Here is a 22,739-nt window from a genome sequence, read left to right on the forward strand (position 1 = left end):
GTGCTGAAGGCCATCTTGCCCCTGATAAATTGTAGCTGTACTAATTACCAAAGAGTAGGAACAGCCTTGCCCTTAATAAGTCATGGCTATGTCCAATGAGGATGGGTTTTATAAAAGAGTGGGTTAGCAAGCTAAGAGTTAGTTGGAGTCTGTTGGCTGTGCTGTAAGGAGGAAGAGTCAGGCAGTTGTGTGAGAGACAGATTAGGGTTAGGTGGTCACGCAAAGGACAGGAAGGAGTTAGCCAGTCGTGCAGAATGAAGGAGATAGAAGGAAGAAGTCAGAAGGCTGCATGATGCTACCTGTGGGAGTTCACAGGGAATAGATATGAAAATTTTTTAGATAATAAGCAACTGATGCTTCCGGTCAGTCATGAGTCCACCGTCAATTGGTGCCCTGTGTGAGGAGGAAGCAGCTGACAATAAGGGAATAACTCAAAGGAACAGGTCTCAGTAAAGCAGCTGAATATTCCCATTTTGCTGTTGAAATCTTAAAACCACATTTCTCATGCTAGTAACACGCTTTTTGCATGTGTCCCCTAGGCTCATACTTTATAAAGAAGTTACACACACAGACTTCTTAAAATACTAACCTTATAGATAAGCACTCAAAAATTAATTAGTCATACATAAAGGTAAAGACTATCGGCAATGCCCAAGCACATAATTACTGATCTTGCCATGTGTAGCCTAATTCAGTACTCAAGGCATTCACTGAAGAGCATCAAAAGTGCTCATCAAGCAAGTGTAATTTTGTTTTTTCATTCTTGTTCAGTGAGCCAAGATTTTATTTATTGAACACTATTCAAATTCAGTTCTAAAGAGAAAAAAAAAATCAAGAATTTATCCAAGAATTCTTGTAGTTACTGCAGGCTGAAAAAACACTAACCCACATTCACAGTTATCTGTAGCAGAAAGCTACAAGGTGAAGTAATTAAAACCAAAGGGTCACAAAGACGAAACAGTATCTTTATTGAAGCTACTAGATACAATTTTGCATTATTTAGCAGTTCTCATGTTCAAAACAAACTTGTCTTTAAGACGGAGTCATGCTCCCGAGAATTAACTTCAGTCTAGCATACCAACTAAGGAATGCCACAGCATTGGTGAAACTTCTGATTAAATGATGAATTTATTTGCCTCCTGCAGTATTTGCTGCTTTCTGTGAATAAGATCACTCTTTTTTTTTTTTTTTTAACAAATAAAGCAAATATTCAACAGTTTTCTTTCCTATATGGCCCAATTTAACCTCAAACCACAGCAATTGTCTGAACTGAATAAGGTGAGAGCCTTATTTGAGACTGTCACAGCAGTGGGGCAGCAAAATGGTAAATAAAAATGCTACGACCAACCTCAGTTCATATTTTCTAGCTTTTCAGAATAAATTTTTAAAAGCTAAGTAATATTCTTCTGAACAACTTTTCACATGTCAGTTGCATAGTGACCAAGTACCCTAGCTATCCATCTACAGCATTTATATTTGATTAAAAGACATTACAGATTGTCATCATATGTTGAAATTACTTTTCAGCCAGTCAGTATATTGGTATTAAACAGAAAAATAATAAATTAGGAAATAAAATAGTACGTTGTATTTTGGACTTTAATGAAGTATGCTCACAAGCAGGAAAGGCCTAGGTCTGTGCATCAAGAAGCAGAAAGATCAGCAAGATGCATATGAACACTTACCTACTCACAAGAATCAAACTGATTATTATGAAGCTCTTTATCAATAATTTAATATTTTAAATTGAACTACTTAGATATAAGAATTTACCTTCATGTCATGGTTGAATACAACCTTTATAATTAATTTTGCTAAACATAGTTCTTGGAGACAAAAGTCCACTCTTTATGCCTTTCCTGCTCAGTACTCTCACATGTCCTCCCTCAGCACATGAAGGAGGTGTCTAGCCTCAGACTCTGCTACTTCTATTACCCACCTGACATTCGTACAGCTTCTTTCTTCCCTTTTTAGCTCCAGCTCCAGACTGACAGGCTGTCAGGTGACATTTGAGTGTACTATTCCTAGCAAAATGCTCATGGCAGTTTGGACATTCAAATGGTTTTTCACCTGTTAAGAGACACAGGGATTTGTAAGTATATAAAACCAGACAGTTTTTTGTCAGCTCTTCCTTTTGTGTAGGTTGATAAATATGCTGTAAAGATGTGACCAACTGGACTATTCTACAGAAGAAAGAGACATTATACGTAAATTTTATGTAAATAAAATGGCAAAAACCTAATGTGGAGTCATAACTCTCATTTATAAAAACAAAACAAACTTAACAAAACAAAACCCACAGTCATAATAAAGTAACAGAACTCCCAGTGTAATTTAAGGTATATTCAGGTTTTTATTAAAGCTTATTATTCTGATTAAATATCTTAAAGAAATAGGAGCTATTTCTCTCTTTTCACCTGATAACTGTTAAAGACTCAACATTAGTACATACAAAAAGTGACACAGTAAAGAAGGAGGTATTTAAATAATACAAAGTTTTATTTTCAAGAACAATGACACCTTATGCTTGAGAGCCGAAGCTTGTGGATGCTGGAAAGAGCTAGGGAAAAAGAAGCTTGAGTCTTTCTCAATCTACTCAAAGGAAAACAGAAGGGAAAGAATTAATAACAGAGATTAGCACCTGCTGTTGGCACAGGAGGATGCATGAGAGACGTGATGTTTAGATGAAAGCATGTTTGCAAGGGGTGTTACCTTCCTTGCACCAATGAAATTAATTCTATCCTCAGTTCTACGATCTAGTCTATAAAAGTGTGATTGCTTCTTTAATAAATTGCTTTTCTTCTGCCTCTGAAGGAAATCTTGTGTTGCTATATTCTTTTGCCACTCCTAGCTCTATACTGACAGAAACTAAGCTCCAGAAAAAGAAGTTGGCACAGAATGAACATGAAGTAACAATGCATTGGTATTAAAACAAACCAAGCCCAGAAACTTTAATTCAAAGTAGTATACTGTTATTACCATCATCAAATAGTAACAAAGAACAACTGCTGTCTCTGTTTACTAATTTCATCATGCACAAATACAATGAAATTCAAGGAAATTAAAGAACAAAAAATTAGTAGCAGTGTGTTTCTTCTAAGTCAGATAATTAATCTGTGGAGGTATTGATACCAACATCACTATTGAAACAAACTATTTAATGAACTCCAAAAGAAGCTGAGACATTTCATTAAGTAACATAAGAATCTATTCTAGCTCAATTCAGTTTAAAAGCCTACATTTTCAGGGCTGTAGTAATTATTGACAACTAAGATGGAAAGCAAATAAACCTGTATTTTGAGAAATAAACATATTCAGCAGCATCTAACTTTTCAAAAGAAATCCACAAGTAGCCTATAATTCTCACTTATACACCCAAAGGCCACATAAAAATATTAAATGGAGGGAACATTCCCCTTAATGGTTAATAAAGGCTACATTTTTGTAAACTTTTGTACAGGTAATGCAAAGTATGCTGAACTACCATCTGTCTCGCAGATCGAAAATCACAGACATTGCACGAGCAACCAAATACATTGGTGAGCCTAAAGAATACCCAGGAGGTGATCCCCAGGAGTAATAAACTGGACAAGGAAGGCAAGAGACTGGCATGGCTGAGTGGGGAACTGCTGGTCAAACTAAAGGGAAAGAAGGAAATGCACAGGCAGCGGGAACAAGAACAGCTATCCTGGGAAGAGTATAGAGATGGAGTTTGGTTGTGTAGAGATGGGGTGAGGAATGCCAAGGTGAAGCTGGAACTGAACATGGCAAGGGACACAAAGAATAACAGGAAAGTCTTCTACAGGTCTGTCAGCCAGAAAATGAAGGTCAAAGAAGGTGCTACCCCCTGATAAACAGTGCTGGAAAACTACCAATAGACAAAGAGAAGGCTGAGGTACTCAGTCTTCAATGCCAACCTCTCTTCCCACACCTGTCAAATGGATGGACGACAGGATGGAGACTGGGGGAGCAAAGTCTCTTCCACTCTAAGATCAGGCTCATGACCACTTGAGGTGCTGGAGTGTATAAAAAAGAAGCCCGTCTGAATTCCTCAGAGAGACATAAGAATGCAGGGATTGAATTAAAGCTTTCAGAAAAATTAAAATATATTAAGCCACACAGACATGAAACAGGTGTAAGCTTTAGTTTTAAGTAAGTAGAAATATTATTAAGTCATATAGATATGAAGTAGAAGTATAAATCTTAGTTTTAAGTAAGTAAGAATATGCTTTAAGTGCCTTAAGAGTAAAAAGCCTTAGAATCTAGTGCAGTTTAGGTCTCAGTGAAAGTTCAGAAACTTAGCCCCAAATATAATGAAAACATAGTAAGAACATTGCTTACATTTTTGAGCTAGAACAGATAGAACTATTTGTGTAAATAGATAGAGCTATATGCGTAAGTATTAACATTACTTTCATACTATAGAACTAGATTTCTAATAGGTTTAGGAGAAATGCTTCAGGTTCCTGTTTTTAGCTCATTGGGTAATTTGTAAATAAAAACCCCGTGTATTGGGGTGAGCTCTCTCTCTCCACCATCATCATCACTACCACCACATGGGAGAAGAACAAGAAACACCAGGGAGCTCCTGCCTCTTCTTGAAATTCTGTACCAGGGAGATGCTGCCTCTGCTCAGGACTCTCTGCCAGAGAACTGTTGCTCCTGCCTCTGCTTGGGACTTTATACCAGAGAGCTGCTTCTATTTGGGACTTTATACCAAATAACTCAGCATATGGACTTTAACATTTCAGACTCTTGCATTTGAGACTGATGCGCCTCTGCAATAAACAATTTTACAGCAACCAACAACTGCTCTTGCCTCTTTGAAAACCAAACCCATAAAAATCTTGACACTGAGGAGCCTGAATGGACTTAAGTCCATGGGACCTGATGAGATGCATCCCAGAGTCCTGAGGGAATTGGCTGATGTAGTTGCCAAGCAACTCTCCATGATATTTGAAAAGCCGTGGCAGACAGGTGAAGTCCCAGGTGACTGGAAAAAGAGAAACATTGTTCCCATCTTTAAAAAGGGTAGAAAGGAGGACCCTGGGAACCACTGCCCTGTCAGCTTCACCTCTGTGCCTGGGAAGATCATGGAACAGATCCTCTGGGAAGCTCTGCAAAGACACATGGAGGCCAGGGAGGTGATTCAGGACAGCCAGCATGGTTTCACCAAGGGAAAATCCTGCCTGACCAACCCAGTGTTCTCCTCTGATGGAGTGACTCCATCAGTGGACAAGGGAAGGGCTACAAGATGTCCTTTCTGTGGACTTCTGTAAAACCTTTGACATGGAGCCCCACAACATCCTTCTCTCTAAATTGGACAGAGATAGATTCAATGGGTAGACTCTTAGATGGGTAAGAAAGTAGTTGGATGGTTGTCATTGTTTGACACTGGACAAATGCCAGGTACCCACGAAAGTCGTTCACTTACCTTTTCTTGATACAGTTGGGCAGAGGGAAAAAAATTAATGAAGGGTTCATGAGTTAAGGACAGAGAAAAACACTCTAAGGGTAAAACAGGTTCAAATGTAAAGGTACAAAGTAAGTTTATTATTAACCGAGTCAGAGGAGGATAATGAGATGTAAAATAAGCTTTTAAAACACTTTTCCCCCCTAGTCCTTCTCTCTTTTCCACCAATAGCACAGAGAGACAAGGCATGGGGGTCTTGATCAGATCTTTTTTCTGTTCGCTCAGGGAGAGGAGTCTTTACTATGCTGTGGGGTTCCTCCTGTGGGCAAACAGTCTTCCCAAAACTGTTTTGGTGTGGGTCACTTTTCCACGGGGTGCAGTCTTTCAAGTCTAGACTGCTCTAGTTTGGAAGCAAGGGTCTTTTCTCTCTATACAGGTCTCCCACTAGACCACAGCTTTTACTAGCATCCACCCACTCCCGCATGAGCACTTTTCTCATGGGCTGTGAGTGGATTCTGCATCTCCCGTGGACTTCATGCATTACAGGGGGACAGTTTGTTTCATCATAGTCCTCACTATGGCTTGTAGAGGAATTTCGGCTCTGACACTTGGACTGCCATCCCTCCCTCTTTCTTTTCCACTGACCTTGGTGCCACCATATTTTTTCCTCACATGTCCTTACTTCTTCCTCTTCTCTGACTAGAAGAAAAATTGCTGCTCGTGGGTACCATTGCCAACAAGTTCCACTAATTCAAAGATTCCTGCAGCGTCCCGCAGCGCCAAGAAGTTGATTTTGTCCAGGTTCCACATTGGGGAGTCGCCTGCCACGCGTTTGCCATTGGCCATGCGGCCCTGCCGCCACCATGTGGGCAGTGGCAGTTGCTATGGCACTGGCACTATTTTTAATACCTTTCTTCAGGTGGGGTGCCAGGAAGGAGAAGCCACTGCCCCTGTCCTTTTGCCCACGGGAAATTGAAAGAGGAATTGGAAAGGAAGGAGCCATTTGCAGCATCTGGAAATGACTTCTCTCAAACGTGAGGTCAAGATATCCATTTAAGGAAGATCTTGTGAAACCCCCAGGGAAGTGGACCACTGCAGATGAAGGTATCCAGTGCATGAGAGAACTAGCAGTGCTGGAAGTCTTCTATAGTGATCTAAAGAAAGACAGTGTCTCTAAAGATCCAGAGGATGTCCCTTTTACACTCACCATGTGGAGGAAGGTGGTCCAAGGTACCCCTGCATCATATTCCAGCAGCTTGGTAGCACTATATTATCTGCAAATGGATACACCAACTGCAGAGGTGGCATCCTCCTGGCTCCGAAAAGTAGAAGAAACTCTGGGTACTCCCTCATCCCTATGAGCCAGTACCTCAACTTTTAGGGGCAGCCCAAGAGATCTCCCCTCTCCAACCCCGGTCAGAAGGAAGGGAAGTCCCAAGAACAGGCCACATAACGAACTCTGGTTCTTTATGCGTGACCAGGGGGAGGACATGAGGAAGTGCGATGGTGAATCGACCTTTAAGCTGAAAGCCTGTCTCTGTGAACTGAGAGGGAAGAGAGCTGTTAAGAAGGGGCCACCCAAGAAGACTGTCAGTGTAGTTGCTGCAGAGAGACCAGAGGACAATCAGCGATCTCTCAGATGTAAGAGAACTAAAACTGTTTCCTACAGCCCTGATGAGGGAACTTCTGATCTGGCATCACAAAGGTGAGATAGTGAATACTCTGACCAGGAATAGGAATAAAGGGTCCCTGCCTTCGGCCAGGAGGAGGAAAAAGATGACTGTATACTGGACTTTGTGGATTGGATGGCCTGGCACATTGGATCCACAGAAGTATAAAGCTTTAGTAGGTACCAGTGCACTGATGCCCTCAAGGCACAAGAGTGCAGAACCTGTCTGGCTCTCTGGAATGACAGGGGGATGCCAAGAGTTGTCTGTAATAGAGGCTGAGGTGAGCTTAACGGGGCAGATGGCAAAAGCACCCCATTGTGGCTGGCCCAGAGGCCCCTTGTATCCTTGGCATTGACTACCTCAGGAGAGGGTACTTCAAGGATCCAAAAGGGTATCAATAAGCTTTTGGTGTAGCTACAGTGAATACAGAGAAGATCAGTTATCCACCCTGCCTGGCCTCTCAGAAGATCCCTTCATTGTAGGATTGTTGCAGGTGGAAGACCAACAAGTGCCAATTGCTACCAGGACAGTGCACTGGTGGCAGTATCGCACAAACTGAGACTCTGCAACTCCTATCCATTTACTAATTTGTCAACTGGAGAGTGAAGGAGTAATCAGCAGAACCCGCTCACCCTTCTACAGCCCCATATGGCCTGTGCAGAAGTCAAATGAGGAATGGAGGCTGACAATAGACTATCAGGGCCTGAATGAAGTCATGCCACCTATAAGTGCTGCTGTACCAGACATGTTGGAACTCCAGTATGAGCTGGAGTCAAAAGCAGACAAATGGTATGCCACAATTGACATCGCTGATGCATTTTTCTCAGTCTCTCTGGTGGCAGAGTGAAGACCACAATTTACTTTCACATGGAGGAGTGTCCAATATACCTGGAACCGACTGCCCCAGGCATGGAAAAACAGTCCCACCATCTGCCAGAGCCTGATCCAGACTGCCCTGGAACAGGCTGGAGCTCCAGAACACCTACAATATATTGATGATATCATTGTGTGGGGTGGTACAGCAGAAGTTTTTGAGCAAGGACAGAAAATAATCCAAATTATTTTGAAAGCTGGTTTTGCCATAAAACAAAGTAAGGTAAAGGGACCTGAACAGGAGATCCAGTTCTTTGGAATAAAATGGCAGGATGGATGCCGCCATGTGCCTACAGAGGTGGTTGACAAAATTGCAACTATGTCTCCACCAGCTAATAAGAAGGAAACAACCTCTCCTGGGCCTTGTGGGATTCTAGAGAACGCAATTCCGGGTTATAGTCAGCTTGTGAGCTCCCTCTATCAAGTGACCCAGAAAAAGAATCACTTCAAGTGGGGCCATGAGCAACAACAGGCTTTTGAGCAGATCAGACAGGAAATAGCTCGTGCGGTAGCTCTTGGGCCTGTTCGGACAGGACCAGCAGTGCAAAATATACTCTACACTGCAGCTAGGGAGCAGGGCCTCACCTGGAGCCTCTGGCAAAGGACCACAGGAGAAACCTGAGGTCGACTATTAGAGTTTTGGAGCCAGTTATTGAGGATCAGAAACTCACTATACTCCAACTGAAAAAGAGATATGAGCAGCCTATAAGGGGCTTTGAGTTGCCTCAGAAGTTGTTGGGACAGAAGCGTGTCTCCTCTTGACACTGTGATTACCCATACTACCCTGGATGTTCAAAGGAAACATTCCCTCAACACATCATGCAACCAGCACTACATGGAGTAAGTGGGTAGCATTAATTACACAAGTCCAAATGTGAAAACCCAATTTCCCAGGAATCCTAGAAGAGATTTTGGATTGGCCAGAAGCCAGAGATTTTGGAGCATTGCCTGAGAAGGTGACTCGTGCCCAAGAAGCACCACCATGAAACAAGTTACCAGAAAATTAAAGAATCTATGCTTTATTTACTGATGGATCCTGCTGAGTGATAGGAAACCATCAGAGGTAGAAAGCTGCTGTGTGGAGTCCCACATGACAAGTCACTGAGGCTGCTGAATGGGAAGGCAAATCAAGCCAATTTGCAGAAGTGAAAGTCATTCAACTAGCCCTAGAGATTGCTCAACAAGAAAAGTGGCCCATACTTTATACCGACTTCTGAATGGTGGCTAATACCCTATGGGGATGGTTGCAGCAGTGGAAGAAAAGCAATTGGCAATGCAGGGGTAAACCCATCTGGGCTGCTGCATTGTGGCAGGATATTGCTGCACGAATAGAAAACATGGCTCTGAAAGTATGTCATGTAGATGTGTACATGCCCAGAAGTCATGCCACTGAGGAGCATCAAAACAATGAACGGGTAGATAAGGCTGCCAAAATTGGTATAGCTCAGGTGGATCTAGATTGGGAAAGAAAGGGTGAGCTATTTATAGCCCTATGGGCCCATGAAACATCAGGGCATCTTGGAAGGGATGCAACATTGAGATAGGCTCGTGATCAAGGGGTGGACCTGACCATGGAGGCTATTTCACGTTATCCATCAGTGTGAAATGTGCTGCCATCAATCAACCCACATGAGTGAAGCCTCCTTGGAGTGGAGGGCGGTGTCTAGGTTTCCAGTATGGTGAAGCCTAGCAAACTGATTATATTGGGCCATTGCCATAAATATGTCAAGGCAAGAGTTATATCCTCACCATGGTAGAGGCAACAACTGGCTGGCTAGAAATGTACCCATTAAACTATGCCACTGCCAGGAATACGATTTCAGGTCTTGAAATACACATTTTGTGGTGACATGGAACCCCAAATAGAATTTGGTCAGACAATGGGACTAATTTTCAAGATAATCTTATAAACTCCTAGGCAAAAAAACATGGCATTAAGTGGATATATCACATTCCCTACCATCCACAGGCCTCTGGGAAGACTGAAAGATATAACGGGCTGCTAAAACTATGTTAAGGGTGTTAGGTAATGGGACATGGAAGCACTGGAATGCAAATTTGGCAGAAGCCACTTGGTTAGTCAACACCATGGGATCTGCTAACCACTCTTGTCCTGCCCAAACTAAGCCTTTAGACACTGTGAGAGGAGACAAGGTCCCTGTACTACACATAGGGAAGTGGCTGGGGAAGTCAGTGTGGATTTCTTCCCCCATGGGAAAAGGCAAACCCATTTGTGAGATTGTCTTTGCCCAAGGACCTGAGTGTGCTTGGTGGGTGATATGGGAGGATAGGGAGACCCGGTGTGTACCTCAAGGAGATTTAACCTTGGGGTAAGAAGAACCTATAGTGTAAATTTTATGTTACAGGAGGTAAAGTAGCAGGAGGCATTTGAACTGACAAAGAATGAATTTTGCCAGGAGCAAGAAGAATGTGATGATGAACAGGGATGGTGGTGGTGGTGCCCAACCATGAACCATCAAGTGTACTATTTCTCATGTCCTGACCCCACATCCTGATGGAATGGAGACCACCTGAAGGGATGTGAAAGGACAGGTAATAGTAGTTAATAAAATGTATGTTTGTTATAGAGATGGTTTAAGGATCCTAGTAATGAGAGTATATAGATTATATGGGATCCAAGCATGATGCAAATGTTATGGAATAAGGGGTGGAGATTGTATTGGGTCTGACCAAGGTAAAGTTCACAGCCCTTACAGTGCTGTGCTTTGCATTGTAGCTGGAAGGGTGTTGATAATCGACCAGTGTTTTGGCTACTGCTGAGCAGCACTGTCCCTCTGACATTCCTTCCCCCACCAAAGGGGATGGGAGTGAGCAAGATCCTGGGACGGGACACAACCAGGCCAGCTGACCCAAATTGGCCAAAGGGATATTCCATACCATATGACGTCAGATCAGATATATAAGCTAAGAGAGAGAGGAGGAAGGGAGGGCGCTCATGAGTTTGCGCTGTTTGCCTTCTGGAGGAACCATGGTGCGTGCTGAAGCCCTGCTTCTCAGGAAGTGTCCAAACATCGATGCTGATGGGAAGTAGAGACTGACCTTTTTTCTCTTTAGCCCATGCACATGCAGATCTCTGCTTATTTCTCTCTTTTACTATAATAAAACTGCCTTATCTCACCCTGCTGGTTGCTCTCCATCCTATTCTCGTCCCTATCCCACTGGGAAAGGGAGTGATAGAGTGACTAAGTGGACACCTGGCACCCAGCCAGGGTCAACCCGATATACAGTGTTATTTAATATCTTCATTAATGACACACACAAAGGGGTCAAGGGCACCTGTCTTGGCTTGCAAAGCAGGATATAACCAAAAGTATGTATTCTGTCACCATCTGTTGAAACCAGGTGGGGCAGTCATCTTTATCTTTTCCATAACCCATCCTTCCTCCAGGGAGATATCTTCTGTTAATGGGCCATTGAGTCCCACTGCATGACTGATAAATTACATCATCCCATTGGGAGATGCTCCACCCAGGAGGAGGAGCCAATAATTTCCTACCTAGATAAAATCTGAGATTTGGAACATCAGAGCAGCCTTTTACCACTGGATTCCAGAGGAAAAACAGACCTTTCCACATCATCACTGGACCTTTAGAGGAAAATTGCACCCTTCTACAGGACCACTGCTTCAATTGAACCACATCTGTCACTCTAGGAGGACAGCAGCCACCATTTAATCAGACTGCTACCAACACCCTGACTGACGAGGTATCAGGTTGTATTCTGACTCTGTCAATGTTTTGGTTCTTTTTTTTTTCTTTTGTATTACTGTACTTTTATTTTAATTTTTCCTAGAAAAGAACTGTTATTCCTATTCCCATATCTTTGCCTGAGACCTCCTTAATTTCAAAATTATAATAATTTGGAGGGAGGGGGTTTACATTGTCCATTTCAAGAGGTTCCTGCCTTTCTTAACAAACACCTGTCTTTCAAACCAAGACAGCACCCTCATCAGGTTTTCAGATGACACCAAGCTCAGTGATGCAGGTGACACACCTGATGGACAGGGCCATCCAGAGGGACCTGGACAAGCTCAAGAAGTGGCCCATGGGATTCTCAGGTTTAAAAAGACCAAGTGCTGGTGCTGCACCTGGGTTGGGACAATCCCTAGGATCTATTCAGGCTGAGGAATGAACAGATCAAGAGCAGCCCTGGGGAGAAGAACCTGGGGGTACAGGTGGAAGAGAGGCTGGACGTGCCCTGGCTGTGTGCACTGGCACCCAGAAACCCCCTGTGTGCTAGGCTGATCCCACAGTGCGGGCAGCAGGGAAGGAGGGGATTCTGCCCCCCTGTTCTGGTGAGACCCCACCTGCAGTGCTGCCTCCAGCTCTGGGGTCCCCAGACAGAAAGGACATGGACCCATTAGAGCCAGTCCAGAGGAGGCACCAAGACAATTAGAGGGATGGAGCATCTTTATGTCTTGGAATGAGTTATTTTGATAGTATATTTCCTGATCCTCTGCTTTGTGCCCACAAAATGGTTGCTGTATCTTTAAGGCAAGGGACTGGATGTCTGTGGGGCTGGGGGTATGGAGAGCCATTGTTTCGGTTCAGGCTTTTTTGAAAGCCTTGCTGTCCAGGTTTTCTGTGGCTCAGGGGATATCGTGATAGGTGTAGACTCAGCCTGGGACCTGGGGAGGGGTGGGGCCTGGGGCTCACTCACTCTCTTCTGGTTCAGGATCGAGGTGGCAGCCACATGGGGACACAGTGAGTGCATCTGGCTTGAGATACTGTTGCCCTGTCTTTTCTTCCCAGCACTGTGACCAGCACCTGCCTTCTTGCTTTCCCGCTTCCCTGTCACTCGGGAGCCCAGAGCCAGTGCATGTGGTGCCACCTGGGACCAGGACCGTGTCCCACCAGACCCTGGCCTGCAGTGTGGTGGCTGCAGCTACTCCTGTGTGTTAGGCTCCAGGACTTCGATCCGCCAGAGTTTCTACACTGCAAGCCTGCTCGTTTTTTCAGTTTCTCAGCTGTTTGGCGGTCCAGAGAGAACATGTAGGGTGCCACCAGGACTGGGGCTGCCCCCGTTGGGCCACTTCTCTGCACAGTAACCTGATATCGTGAGCAAGCCCTGCCCACCTCCCCAGAGTGTGCCAGCCGACAGTGGGGGTACCAGGACCAACTGCTGCCTGTGAGCTTTGCAAAACGAGCAATCTCCTGTCCTCCTCTTTGCCCAAGCTCCCACCACCACCTGAAGAGGTTGCTAAGCTTGTGCCAGAGCACCCCCTGAAGCTGCGGGGAGTCACTGCAGCCTCTCTGCCCTGCTAGGAGTTAACAGTGACCCCTGCCAGTTGTGGGAAAATTTTACTTAACAGGTGGGAAAACTTCTGTTATTGTTTTTTTGGTTTTTTTTTTTTTTTTGTTTTTTGTTTTTTTTTTTTTGTTCTGGTTTATATATTTATATTATATTATATTATATTAGCCTGTAAAGAACTGTTATTCCTTTTCCCATATTTTTGCCTGGAAACCCCATAATTTCAAAGTGATAATTTGGAGGGAGGGGGTCATCTTTTCCATTTCGGGAAGATTCCCACTTTCCTTGGCAGACATCTGTCTTTTAAACTGAGATACTTTGCTATGAAAAGCTGAGAGAATTGGGATTGTTCAGCCTGGAAAAGAGAGGCTCCAGCATGACCTAATTGTGACCTTCTGGGTCCTAAAGGTAGCTGACAAGGAAGATGGAGAAAGACTATTTTCAAGGGCCTGGAGTGAGAAGACAAGCAGGAATGGCTTAAAACTGAAAAGGAGTAGGTTTAGATTAGATAATAGGAAAAACTTTTTACTGTATGGAGGATGAGGCCCTGGCACAGGTTGTCTAGAGAAGCTGTGACTGTCCCATCCCTGGAAGTGTTCAAGACCAGGTTGGACAGGGCTTGGAACAACCTGGTCTAGTGGAAGGCACTCATGGCAGGGGGGGCTGAAATGAGATGAACTTTAAGGTCCCTTCCAATCCAGGCCATTCTATGATTCTATGATTCTATGAATATCACAGAATAAAACTTACACCACAATCTTTCACCTGCTCTGTGATCTGGTAACATTTAAAGAGTTACTTCAAGTGAGGCACTGCTCAGTTAAGGACAGATTTATGCTATTTTTACCCAAATTCTTCAACAATCTTAATATTCTGCCCAAAGTATCTGAAACTGACAATTCAAAAACAACAAAGGCAATATCCAAAGGCCAAAAAGACTTTGTGTGACTTCTTTCACAGTGCAAATCAATGCTGTGACTTCAGCAGCAGCAATGGAAAACAGAGAGCGTATCAGCCTGCTTCTAGCTTGAGAAGTACACTAGCGAGCTGAGAACTGAACTCTGGTAAAGGTGACGCTTCTTTTCCCCTGGGTGTCATTAAACTATGAATTTATAAAATCTCACTTAAATAAGACTAAAGAGGGAGGGTTCTTGGCCTGATCTAACAAATTTTTTTCCATTTATGAGAACAGGTGAGATTTCACTTGCCAATCATAACTAACTCACAAGACAGAAATTCTGATCTAAGATAGTCCAATATTTTGCTGGACCTTTATAATCCTGCAGCCACAGCAAGGAGACTGCCCAAAAGTAAATATTTTTTAACCCAAAGAAATTCCTAATAACAGTGACTTCTATTTGCCCAATATGTAAGAAATACCAAGGAATTCACCCATAACCATAAAGCTGCCATATCATTGTTTAGATTGGGTTTAGAGAGAAATAGTAAGGTTGTTGGGATTTTTTGTTTGGCTTTCTTTATTTCTCCCCCAGAAACACAAAGACAGGCATTTATCAAATGAACTTATTGGGATCATTTATTCATGGTATGTAAATAGAGTCTATTTGTTCACTCCTATGGAAGATGTTATTTGAGATTCAAAGTACACTTCCTGCGAAACATATTTTGCATTCATGAAGAATGGCAAAGACCTTAATGAATTTTTCTCAAGAAGTTTGTTAAAATCTGCATACAAATTACTTCAATTAGAGTTTTCAGACATGGGCTGATTAATTTGGCTGCTTCAAGCACATCACTGGAACTAGAAGTAATTAGATTCTATGTGTGATACTTGCATCAATAAATATTTAGAAAGTACTCTGCACATCCTGTGATATGCTAAGTTGCTTCATCCCCAAAATCATTTTGTCGCAACAGCAACAAATATACTGTTATCTTTGACTTATTCTGTTAATCCTCCACAAACTTTTCTCTGAAAAGACTTTTGTTAGGTAGCTTGCATTTGTCTTGGTCATAATGGAGAAACACTCCCTGCTTCATAGAGAAGGAGGATTGGCCAGAGTTTCATAAATGCAACTTTTAAGGGGCTATTTGGAGTAGATTTGATGCAGTGTCATATACAGATGCAAAGAAGTTCCAATTAAAAGGCTTTTGCAACAGCAAGCTGCAAAAGAAATAAGACTGCTACCCTCTATTAAATTCTTACTGATAATTAATGACCGACATATTAACGAAAAATGGCTGAAAGATTAGGACAGCATATTTTACATTCAGAGAACTATCTATATAATACTCAGTACCTATTCAGATAGTACAGACTTTTCAGTGACATGAAGAAAGAGCATCTTAATCTCCCATATTATATAGAAGAAGCACAAGTAATTTTGTACTCAAAAGATACTGTTCAGATTTCAAAGAGGCAGATTTTACAGTAACAAAATTCTACTATAGTCACTAGAAATGTTTTGCTGCATTAATTAACAAAGAAAATGAAATCAGATGAGATGTCAAGAGCAAGGGAGTACTTTATGCCTAATGCATGAATAGGAATTTGCTCATGTTCTGTTAGTAAAGGAAACTCTTTAAAATGTATATTCCACTGAAGCTCATGGTTTAGATCATATTTCAACAGAAACACTTACTAGTAGAATTGTGAAAATAAGAGTGGCTTCTCAGTTTGATACTTTTAATGGAAAAAAACATGCTTTAAGAAATTATTTTGAAATAAATATTTTAATATCTAATAGACTGAAAAGAGAAGATTCATTAGTGCTTTCTGGTTTTAGGCATCTATTTTTAACCACCTCAATCCCTCAAAGTTTATATCAATGTAAAAACAAACAAAAAAAATTAAAAACCAAACCAGCATTTGAGTTGCAACTACAAGCCAAGTATTTCTAGCACTCAGGACTCATGGATTTTCTTCAGCATATTTTCTATTTTCCCAAAACATGCAAAACCCCAGAATGCTAGACCCAAAGCCACAAGAACAGGACCATATCAGTGTTCTTACCTGTGTGCTTTCGGAGATGTTCTTTAAAATGTCCAAAGTGGTCAAACTGCTTATCACAGTACTGGCATATATGTATTTTCTTGCCAGGTCTTTGCTTCTTGCTGGCACCACCTTCATCAAGGTGGTGACAGGTGAGGTGTTGTTTCAAAGCACTCTCTCGTAGGTAGCTTTTATTGCATATGTCACACTTGTAACTCTCAGCAGAGTGTGTTTTCATGTGTTCCTTAAAATGGTAAAACAATTTAAATGAACGATTACATTTTTCACAGTGGAATAAATTCTTCACATGTGACAGCTGAAGTTCCACAATTTCAATATCTTCTACCTGTTTGCATGAGGGATCAGTTGCACTACCACCTTCTTCTTGAATCTGGCATTTTGCCTCTCCTTGACGATACTTACTGGTGATATCTGCCAAAAGAGCCAAAGCAGATTCATCTGATGTACCTGTTGTATGTATGTACTTTATAGATTGTTCTGCAGAAGCTACTTCAACTGTTTCAGTGCTGTCATCTTCAATCGCCCCTTCAGCAATCTCAACCTCAATTTCAACAGACTCTGATTCTGCAGATGGCAGTGTTTCTGTGATAACATTAGATGTTTCAGCAATCTTCCTCTTTTTTGCTTTATTTTTACCTTGCCTTTGATTTGATTCTAAGGGTGATGAATTTTCTTTGTTCCTGCAAAACATTTACGTAAACATAGTTAAGATCCATAAGCACTTACATAATTCCTGCCTGATGTGGAGCTTCTGCATTAAACACTAGCTAGATGTTTCTCAAAGAAGTTGAATGATGAGTGACCACATAACCTGCACCCATTTCAGATGTTAATCTGTCCTTAATCTATACTCCTTAGAGCTGTAGAACAGCACAGTTAAAGCTGTGAAGCCCTAAACATAAGGTTATTAAAGTGTTTTAAATTGCTCCACTTGAATGATACAAAGCACCTATCAAGAAGAAAGGCCAGTTATCCTAATGACATAAGCTTATATAAGAAATGCAAAATTCTGTACTTTAGCCTGCCTACTCAGAAATAAGATTCAAGTTCTTCCTACACTATTTACCTCTCAAGCTCTGGAGTGCATTAAATTGCCTGCAGCACTTACAGCTTTTTACAAAACACTACAGCTGTGACTTCACACAATGATTATTATAACATCTTGTACTTCAGGAAAACACGCAGCTAACAGTTGTAGTAGAAAAAGAAAAAAGCCACTGGAATGTGAAAAGAGTATTTTAATTTAATTTATGTGGGCTAAAGCACAGCTCCCAGCTCTATTTTTCTTTTTCCTTGCACCATAAATACAAAACCCCCTTCCTCCAAGATGTCAGAGATAGCATCCCATATCAAACATAGAGATGACTGGGTGTCTCAGTTTGGAGACAAATTCTAGGAGAAAAACGCTCTAAAATGAGTGTTTTTTCTCTAAAGAGAGAGAGGGCTTCAATAACTCCCTTTTCTTCTGCCAATGAGAGAAATGGATACCAGAGGATGAAAGTGAGAAAAAATAGTAAAACTGTTTATTAACAAAGCAAGATACCCACAAAGCACAGGAAAAAAAATTGAACTTTACACCCTGCCCCCACCTTGCCATGTGGCTGAGAGGCAAAGATGGCCATTGCCCTTTGTCAGGGGAAGAGAAAAGGGTTCACAAAGTAGTTGGGAACCTGTTGGATTTCTGGTGTGGGTCTTCTCCTTGCAGCCGGTAAAGTTGGTGGAGTTTAATGTCCCTTCTTTCTCTGGCTCGGTCTTTCCAGAATTTAGACCAGCCAGAGCCACCCCGCAGGCTCCCCAGGCAGGAGAGAAAAAAAAAAACACAAACTCAAACAAAATCTGCCAAAAGGATTTGCCAGTGAAAAGCTTCCAGGCCAGGGAAAGGGAAAAAAACAGAAAAAAAAACCTCCAGAGGCTTATTGTCTAAATTGGTGAAAATTAATCCAGCAAACAAGTCAATGAAGTAATAATCCATGTAGCCACTGACCACACCAGAGAAAGAGATCTTGAACAGAGCCTGTGCAGGAGCCCTAAGCTCCCCGCCTCACCCCTCAGGTCCATCTTAAAGCTACAGCAGTTGTTTTCTGGGCATAAAGCAGACAGTTAGGGAATAAAGCATCATCCTAAAATCACCCCAAGACACCGGGCCAATGCTTTGAAGTGACACACTCATGATTATTTACAGCTCTTACATGCTGGAGGTTTAACTACTGATTATCAGTTTTGAAAATGGCTATCTTCCCCTCAATTCAGGCTGTAATCAGAGTAATTTGTACCTTTACCTTCCTTGGCAGCCTGATAAATCCCTATCACTTTCAGGTTTTCTAGCAATAGGGGTGATAAGGTTTCTCTCCAGTATCAGTATGTCATACAGCAGAGATGTGTAGCTAATTACCAAATGCAGGATGCATCTTATTAAACTGCACCTTACTATATTCAGACACAGGAAGACACAGCAGCTAAACTTAAGAGGTTCATCTAGGCCATGTTTCTGATGCCTAGAATGTGCCTGTTACTTTGCACATTACTGCAAGGAGCTCCAGGACCATGTACGAAAATAATAATCTGCTCAGCAAAGAGTAGACTACTGTCCTTGAGTACATTGTGTGGCTCAGGTGTGAAAATGAATGAGGATACACACATACAGTACACTGTACCTCAAGGAATAACAGCTAGTTGTTTTCTTTCAAGTCTAGATTATGTGTTGCACAACTCTTTGATGCATTACACAAATGGTTAGTTCTATAATAACCTCTACTTTAGCTGTAGTTTCTGATGCTTGCTCCTTTTAGTCAAAGCTCAGCTACAGGTACTGTATTACAATTTGTCCCCTTCCTACTGTGAAGGAGAAAACTGAGACTGACAGTGGTACTCAAGTTTTTTTCTAACCAAAAAACACCCACCCAAAAATCTATGAACAATGGAAATAATTCTAAGAATAGACTGGCTTGCACATGTGTGTGCTAAGCCAAACATTTATTTCCTTGTAACATAAGAATTATAGCATTTACTAGTGCTGCATAACCAACAAACATACATTAGTGGGAATTAATTGCAGACTAGACAATTTAGCTTGACAGATTGATCTGAATCCTGGTTAAACAGCTCTACCAGTGTACAGAGACTCAAAGTGCTACCAATTAGAACATATTTTTTCAATTTAAAGTGTCTTAAATTTCTCAAACAGAAAGCAAAGGTCTGCTTTTTCCTAAAAAAAAAAAAAAAAAAAAAAAGTAAAAAAGTTATTTTTGTGATACCATGTTTAATTTCAATAATGTCAAAAAAGGGTATTGTTGGGGTTGGACAGTAGCACTAGAAATGTACGATCCTATCTTTTCTATTAAAAATACCCAATATAGTTATTCAGCTCTGTTACCAATCAACAGAATAACTTGATTCCATAAAAATAAAAAAAAAAAAACACTGATGTTGAAAACCAAGTTTCCAGGGTACCATGTCATGGAGGTTTTGTGTTTTTGGTTACTAGAGGAACTCAGTGTCAAAGCCACTCTTCCTTAGCTTAGTGTCTATGGGGAGATAAAGAAGAAACAAGTCTTTCCTTAGCCTGAACACAAAGACCTTTCAGTATGTCTAGAAGAGAAAGCAAGGATAACTGTAATGCTGGAAGTTATTTATTGCCCCTCCCCCTGCTTCATGACAGAAGAACAGTATAGCATACAGAAGAAATGAGAACATGACAGCACTTTGTGAAAGAGAAGGAAGGGGAAGAAAAATAGCATGATGGGAATGGCACCTCCTTTTCTCAGGTTGGAGTTTGGTAATGGATTACAGTTCCTTGTACTGGATAAAAGGTACTACTGCAACATTTGATTAAGTACTGATCCCATATAAAACCAATTATAACAACCACATTTGTTTAAGAAGTTTGAGAAACTAAAATTGCCACATGAAGCTTTAAAATCAATGCCTATTATCTTGAAAGCAGAAAGCTGCATGAAATCAAAAGAGCAGTGCAAACTTGTTAATATGGTCTAATTACCTGAGAGATCTCATCACTGTACAGACAGCTGTCAATCAGGTGCAGGCAGTCAGTATAAAGACCTGGTATTAGTTATCACAAAGTCACAAACCTACAATGTCTGCAACATTTACCAGCCATGTCACTTGAGTTCTAGCCCAAAAAATGTGACATTCATTTTTTTAGCTTGTATAATTTTGACCCATATCTTATAGTAGAAGAATATACAATACCACGAGTTTAGGAGGTTTCAGGATAAAGAAGAACACTGCAAAATACTGGCAGTTCTCATACAAAGATTCTTAAGACTGTACATTTCAGTGTTGGGAAGAAAAAGGGGCTTATGTATTTACCTGATTTCAAGTGCTTTGATAGCTTCTAACATCTGTAGATACTCAGCTGCTTTCCAAACATCATTTGCTTCTTCCTCACCTTGGACCATTAGTTTTGCTGTATAGGTGAACTCAATTAGGTGACGAAATGCCATGTTACTTACACCTGTTTACAAGCAGGAAAAACAGCCTCTTTTAACAATTCCTCAGTCTTTCACACTTGCCTGCTCCAATATCCAGTTTCAAGATGCCACCCTTCAAAGGCTCACATTGGAGTAAAAAGTCTACTATAGAAATAGGTGAATGTGGAACAACTACAGAGTCATTCCATGAGAAAGATAAAAAGAAGGATAAGAAGGACAAAAAGCTACTTGTATAAAATAAAAAAGTTCAAATTTAAACATAAAAATATGATCTCTCTCTCTCAAGAGATCTCTGAGCAGCAAGTTATTAGAAGCTGCATTGCTCCAGGAAATTTCTTCTTACCTACCAGGAAGGTACTGCTCCACATCTATCCTGTTCTTGAATCCCAGCAAAGGTATCTTTTTATCTTTAATTTTTCTTCGGGGGGAGTTTTTTCCAGTGGCAGTAGTTACCTATACTAGTTTTCGTTGGAACAGATTTAAATTTCTTCATAGTAGCTAGCATGGGGCTATGTTTTGGACCTATGCTCAATCATAGAATGGTTTGGGTTGGAAGGGATCTTAAAGATCATCTAGTTTCAACCCTCTGCCATGGCCAGGAACACTTTCCATTTGATCAGGATGTTCCAAGCCCCCTCCAACCTGAGCTTGAACACTTCCAGGGATGAAAAATGCACAACTTCTCTGGGCAACCTGTGCAGGGTCTCATTACCCTAACAGTAAAGATTTTTTTCCTAATATCTAATCTAAACCTACTGTCTGTCAGTGTGAAGCCATTCCTCCTTGTCTTGTCACTCCAGACCTTTGTAAATAGTCTCTCTCCATCTTTCCCATAGACTCCTTTCAGGTACTGGAACGCTCCAATTAGGTCACCCTGAAGCTTCTCTTCTCCAGGCTGAACAATCCCAATTCTCCTAGCCTTTCCTCATAGCAGAAGTGCTCCAGACCTCTGATCATCTTGGTGGCCTCCTCTGGACTTGCTCCAAGAGGTCAATGTCCTTCCTGTGCTAAAATAGTGTTGATAACACTCATGTTTCAGTAACTGCTGTGCAGTGCTTACACAGAGCCAACGCCTTTTCTGCTTCTCACACTGCCCTGACAGTGAGTGGGCTGGGGGTGTGTGGACAATTGGTAGGACACAGCCAGGACAGGTGACTCTGTAATATATCTTATAAAATAATTTGTGTTTATGTGAAATTTATGTGGAATAAAACATGCTTGTATGGAAAAAAATAAAAATCTTTAGAACACATACAGCAGTTGGGAAAAAGGGTTGCTCCACAGGATTGTGAAACTACAGATGGTTACAAAGAAAAGAGATCTAAATTAGCAAGTTAATAGACACGGCTCCAGTGGAGATGGGCCCTTTTTCTGGGACAATAGGGAACACCCAAGCAATGAACACTTAATAAGTATCACCAATCAAGATAACCAGAGTCTCAGGAACATACATCTCAATACTGGATTCCTGTAAACCAACATCAGCGTTCATCAACATTCATGCTTCCCAGAAATGGTTTTGTCCAGCCCAGCACAGAGAAAGAAAACGACATGAATATGCGGAAAAGAAAGAAGAACCTCTGCCCCAGGCGGGGAAATAAAACCAACCCGGCTGAAATGACACTCGTGAACACAGGGGGTCCGGTCTGGAGCAACAGAGTTCGGATCAGTGTGTTCACCCAGTGCCAACCTGGGTTCGACGCTGCCCTATTTTGATTGTGGCTATCTAAGACCGTATTTCGGTCGTGAAATAAAAATCTTCTCTTTTGATTATTCTTAATTCAGCTTGATCATTTTATTATCTATAACAACTCCAACTGACCAAAGGAATATTCCAGACCATATGACATCATGCTCAGTATATAAAGTATGTGTGGGAGGCAGGTGGAGGGGCCACTGCTAGGGGACTGGCTGGGCATTGGTCAGTTGGTGGCAACAACCGTTTTAATTTGCATCACTTGTCTTCGTTTTTTTTCCTCTTTCTTTTCTCTTTTACTTATAATTTTTAGAAAATTACTATTTCTTTTTAATCATTAAACTGGTTTTATCTCAACCCATGAGTTCCTTTCTCCCTTTTACACTTTTGA

The 22,739-nt window shown here is 41.5% G+C and overlaps 1 protein-coding gene and 1 long non-coding RNA gene across 2 annotated transcripts in view; one reads left to right on the top strand and one right to left on the bottom strand.

The window, feature by feature from the left end:
- Positions 1–22,739, top strand: part of LOC306814083 — a 432,110-nt gene that overhangs the window by 86,675 nt on the left and 322,696 nt on the right. The gene's annotated exons all lie outside the window — the stretch shown is intronic.
- The window catches only part of LOC306814077 (zinc finger protein 131-like), a 40,134-nt gene that overhangs the window by 3,126 nt on the left and 14,269 nt on the right, over positions 1–22,739 (bottom strand). Inside the window, 3 exon segments of the mRNA XM_079329791.1 lie at positions 1,940–2,070; positions 16,202–16,881; positions 20,531–20,675. Of these exon segments, the coding sequence (XP_079185917.1) occupies positions 1,940–2,070; positions 16,202–16,881; positions 20,531–20,675 (956 nt within the window).

The sequence above is a fragment of the Erithacus rubecula genome (assembly GCF_903797595.1).
Source record: "Erithacus rubecula genome assembly, contig: SUPER_W_unloc_1, whole genome shotgun sequence".
Classification (NCBI taxonomy): Eukaryota; Metazoa; Chordata; class Aves; order Passeriformes; family Muscicapidae; genus Erithacus; species Erithacus rubecula.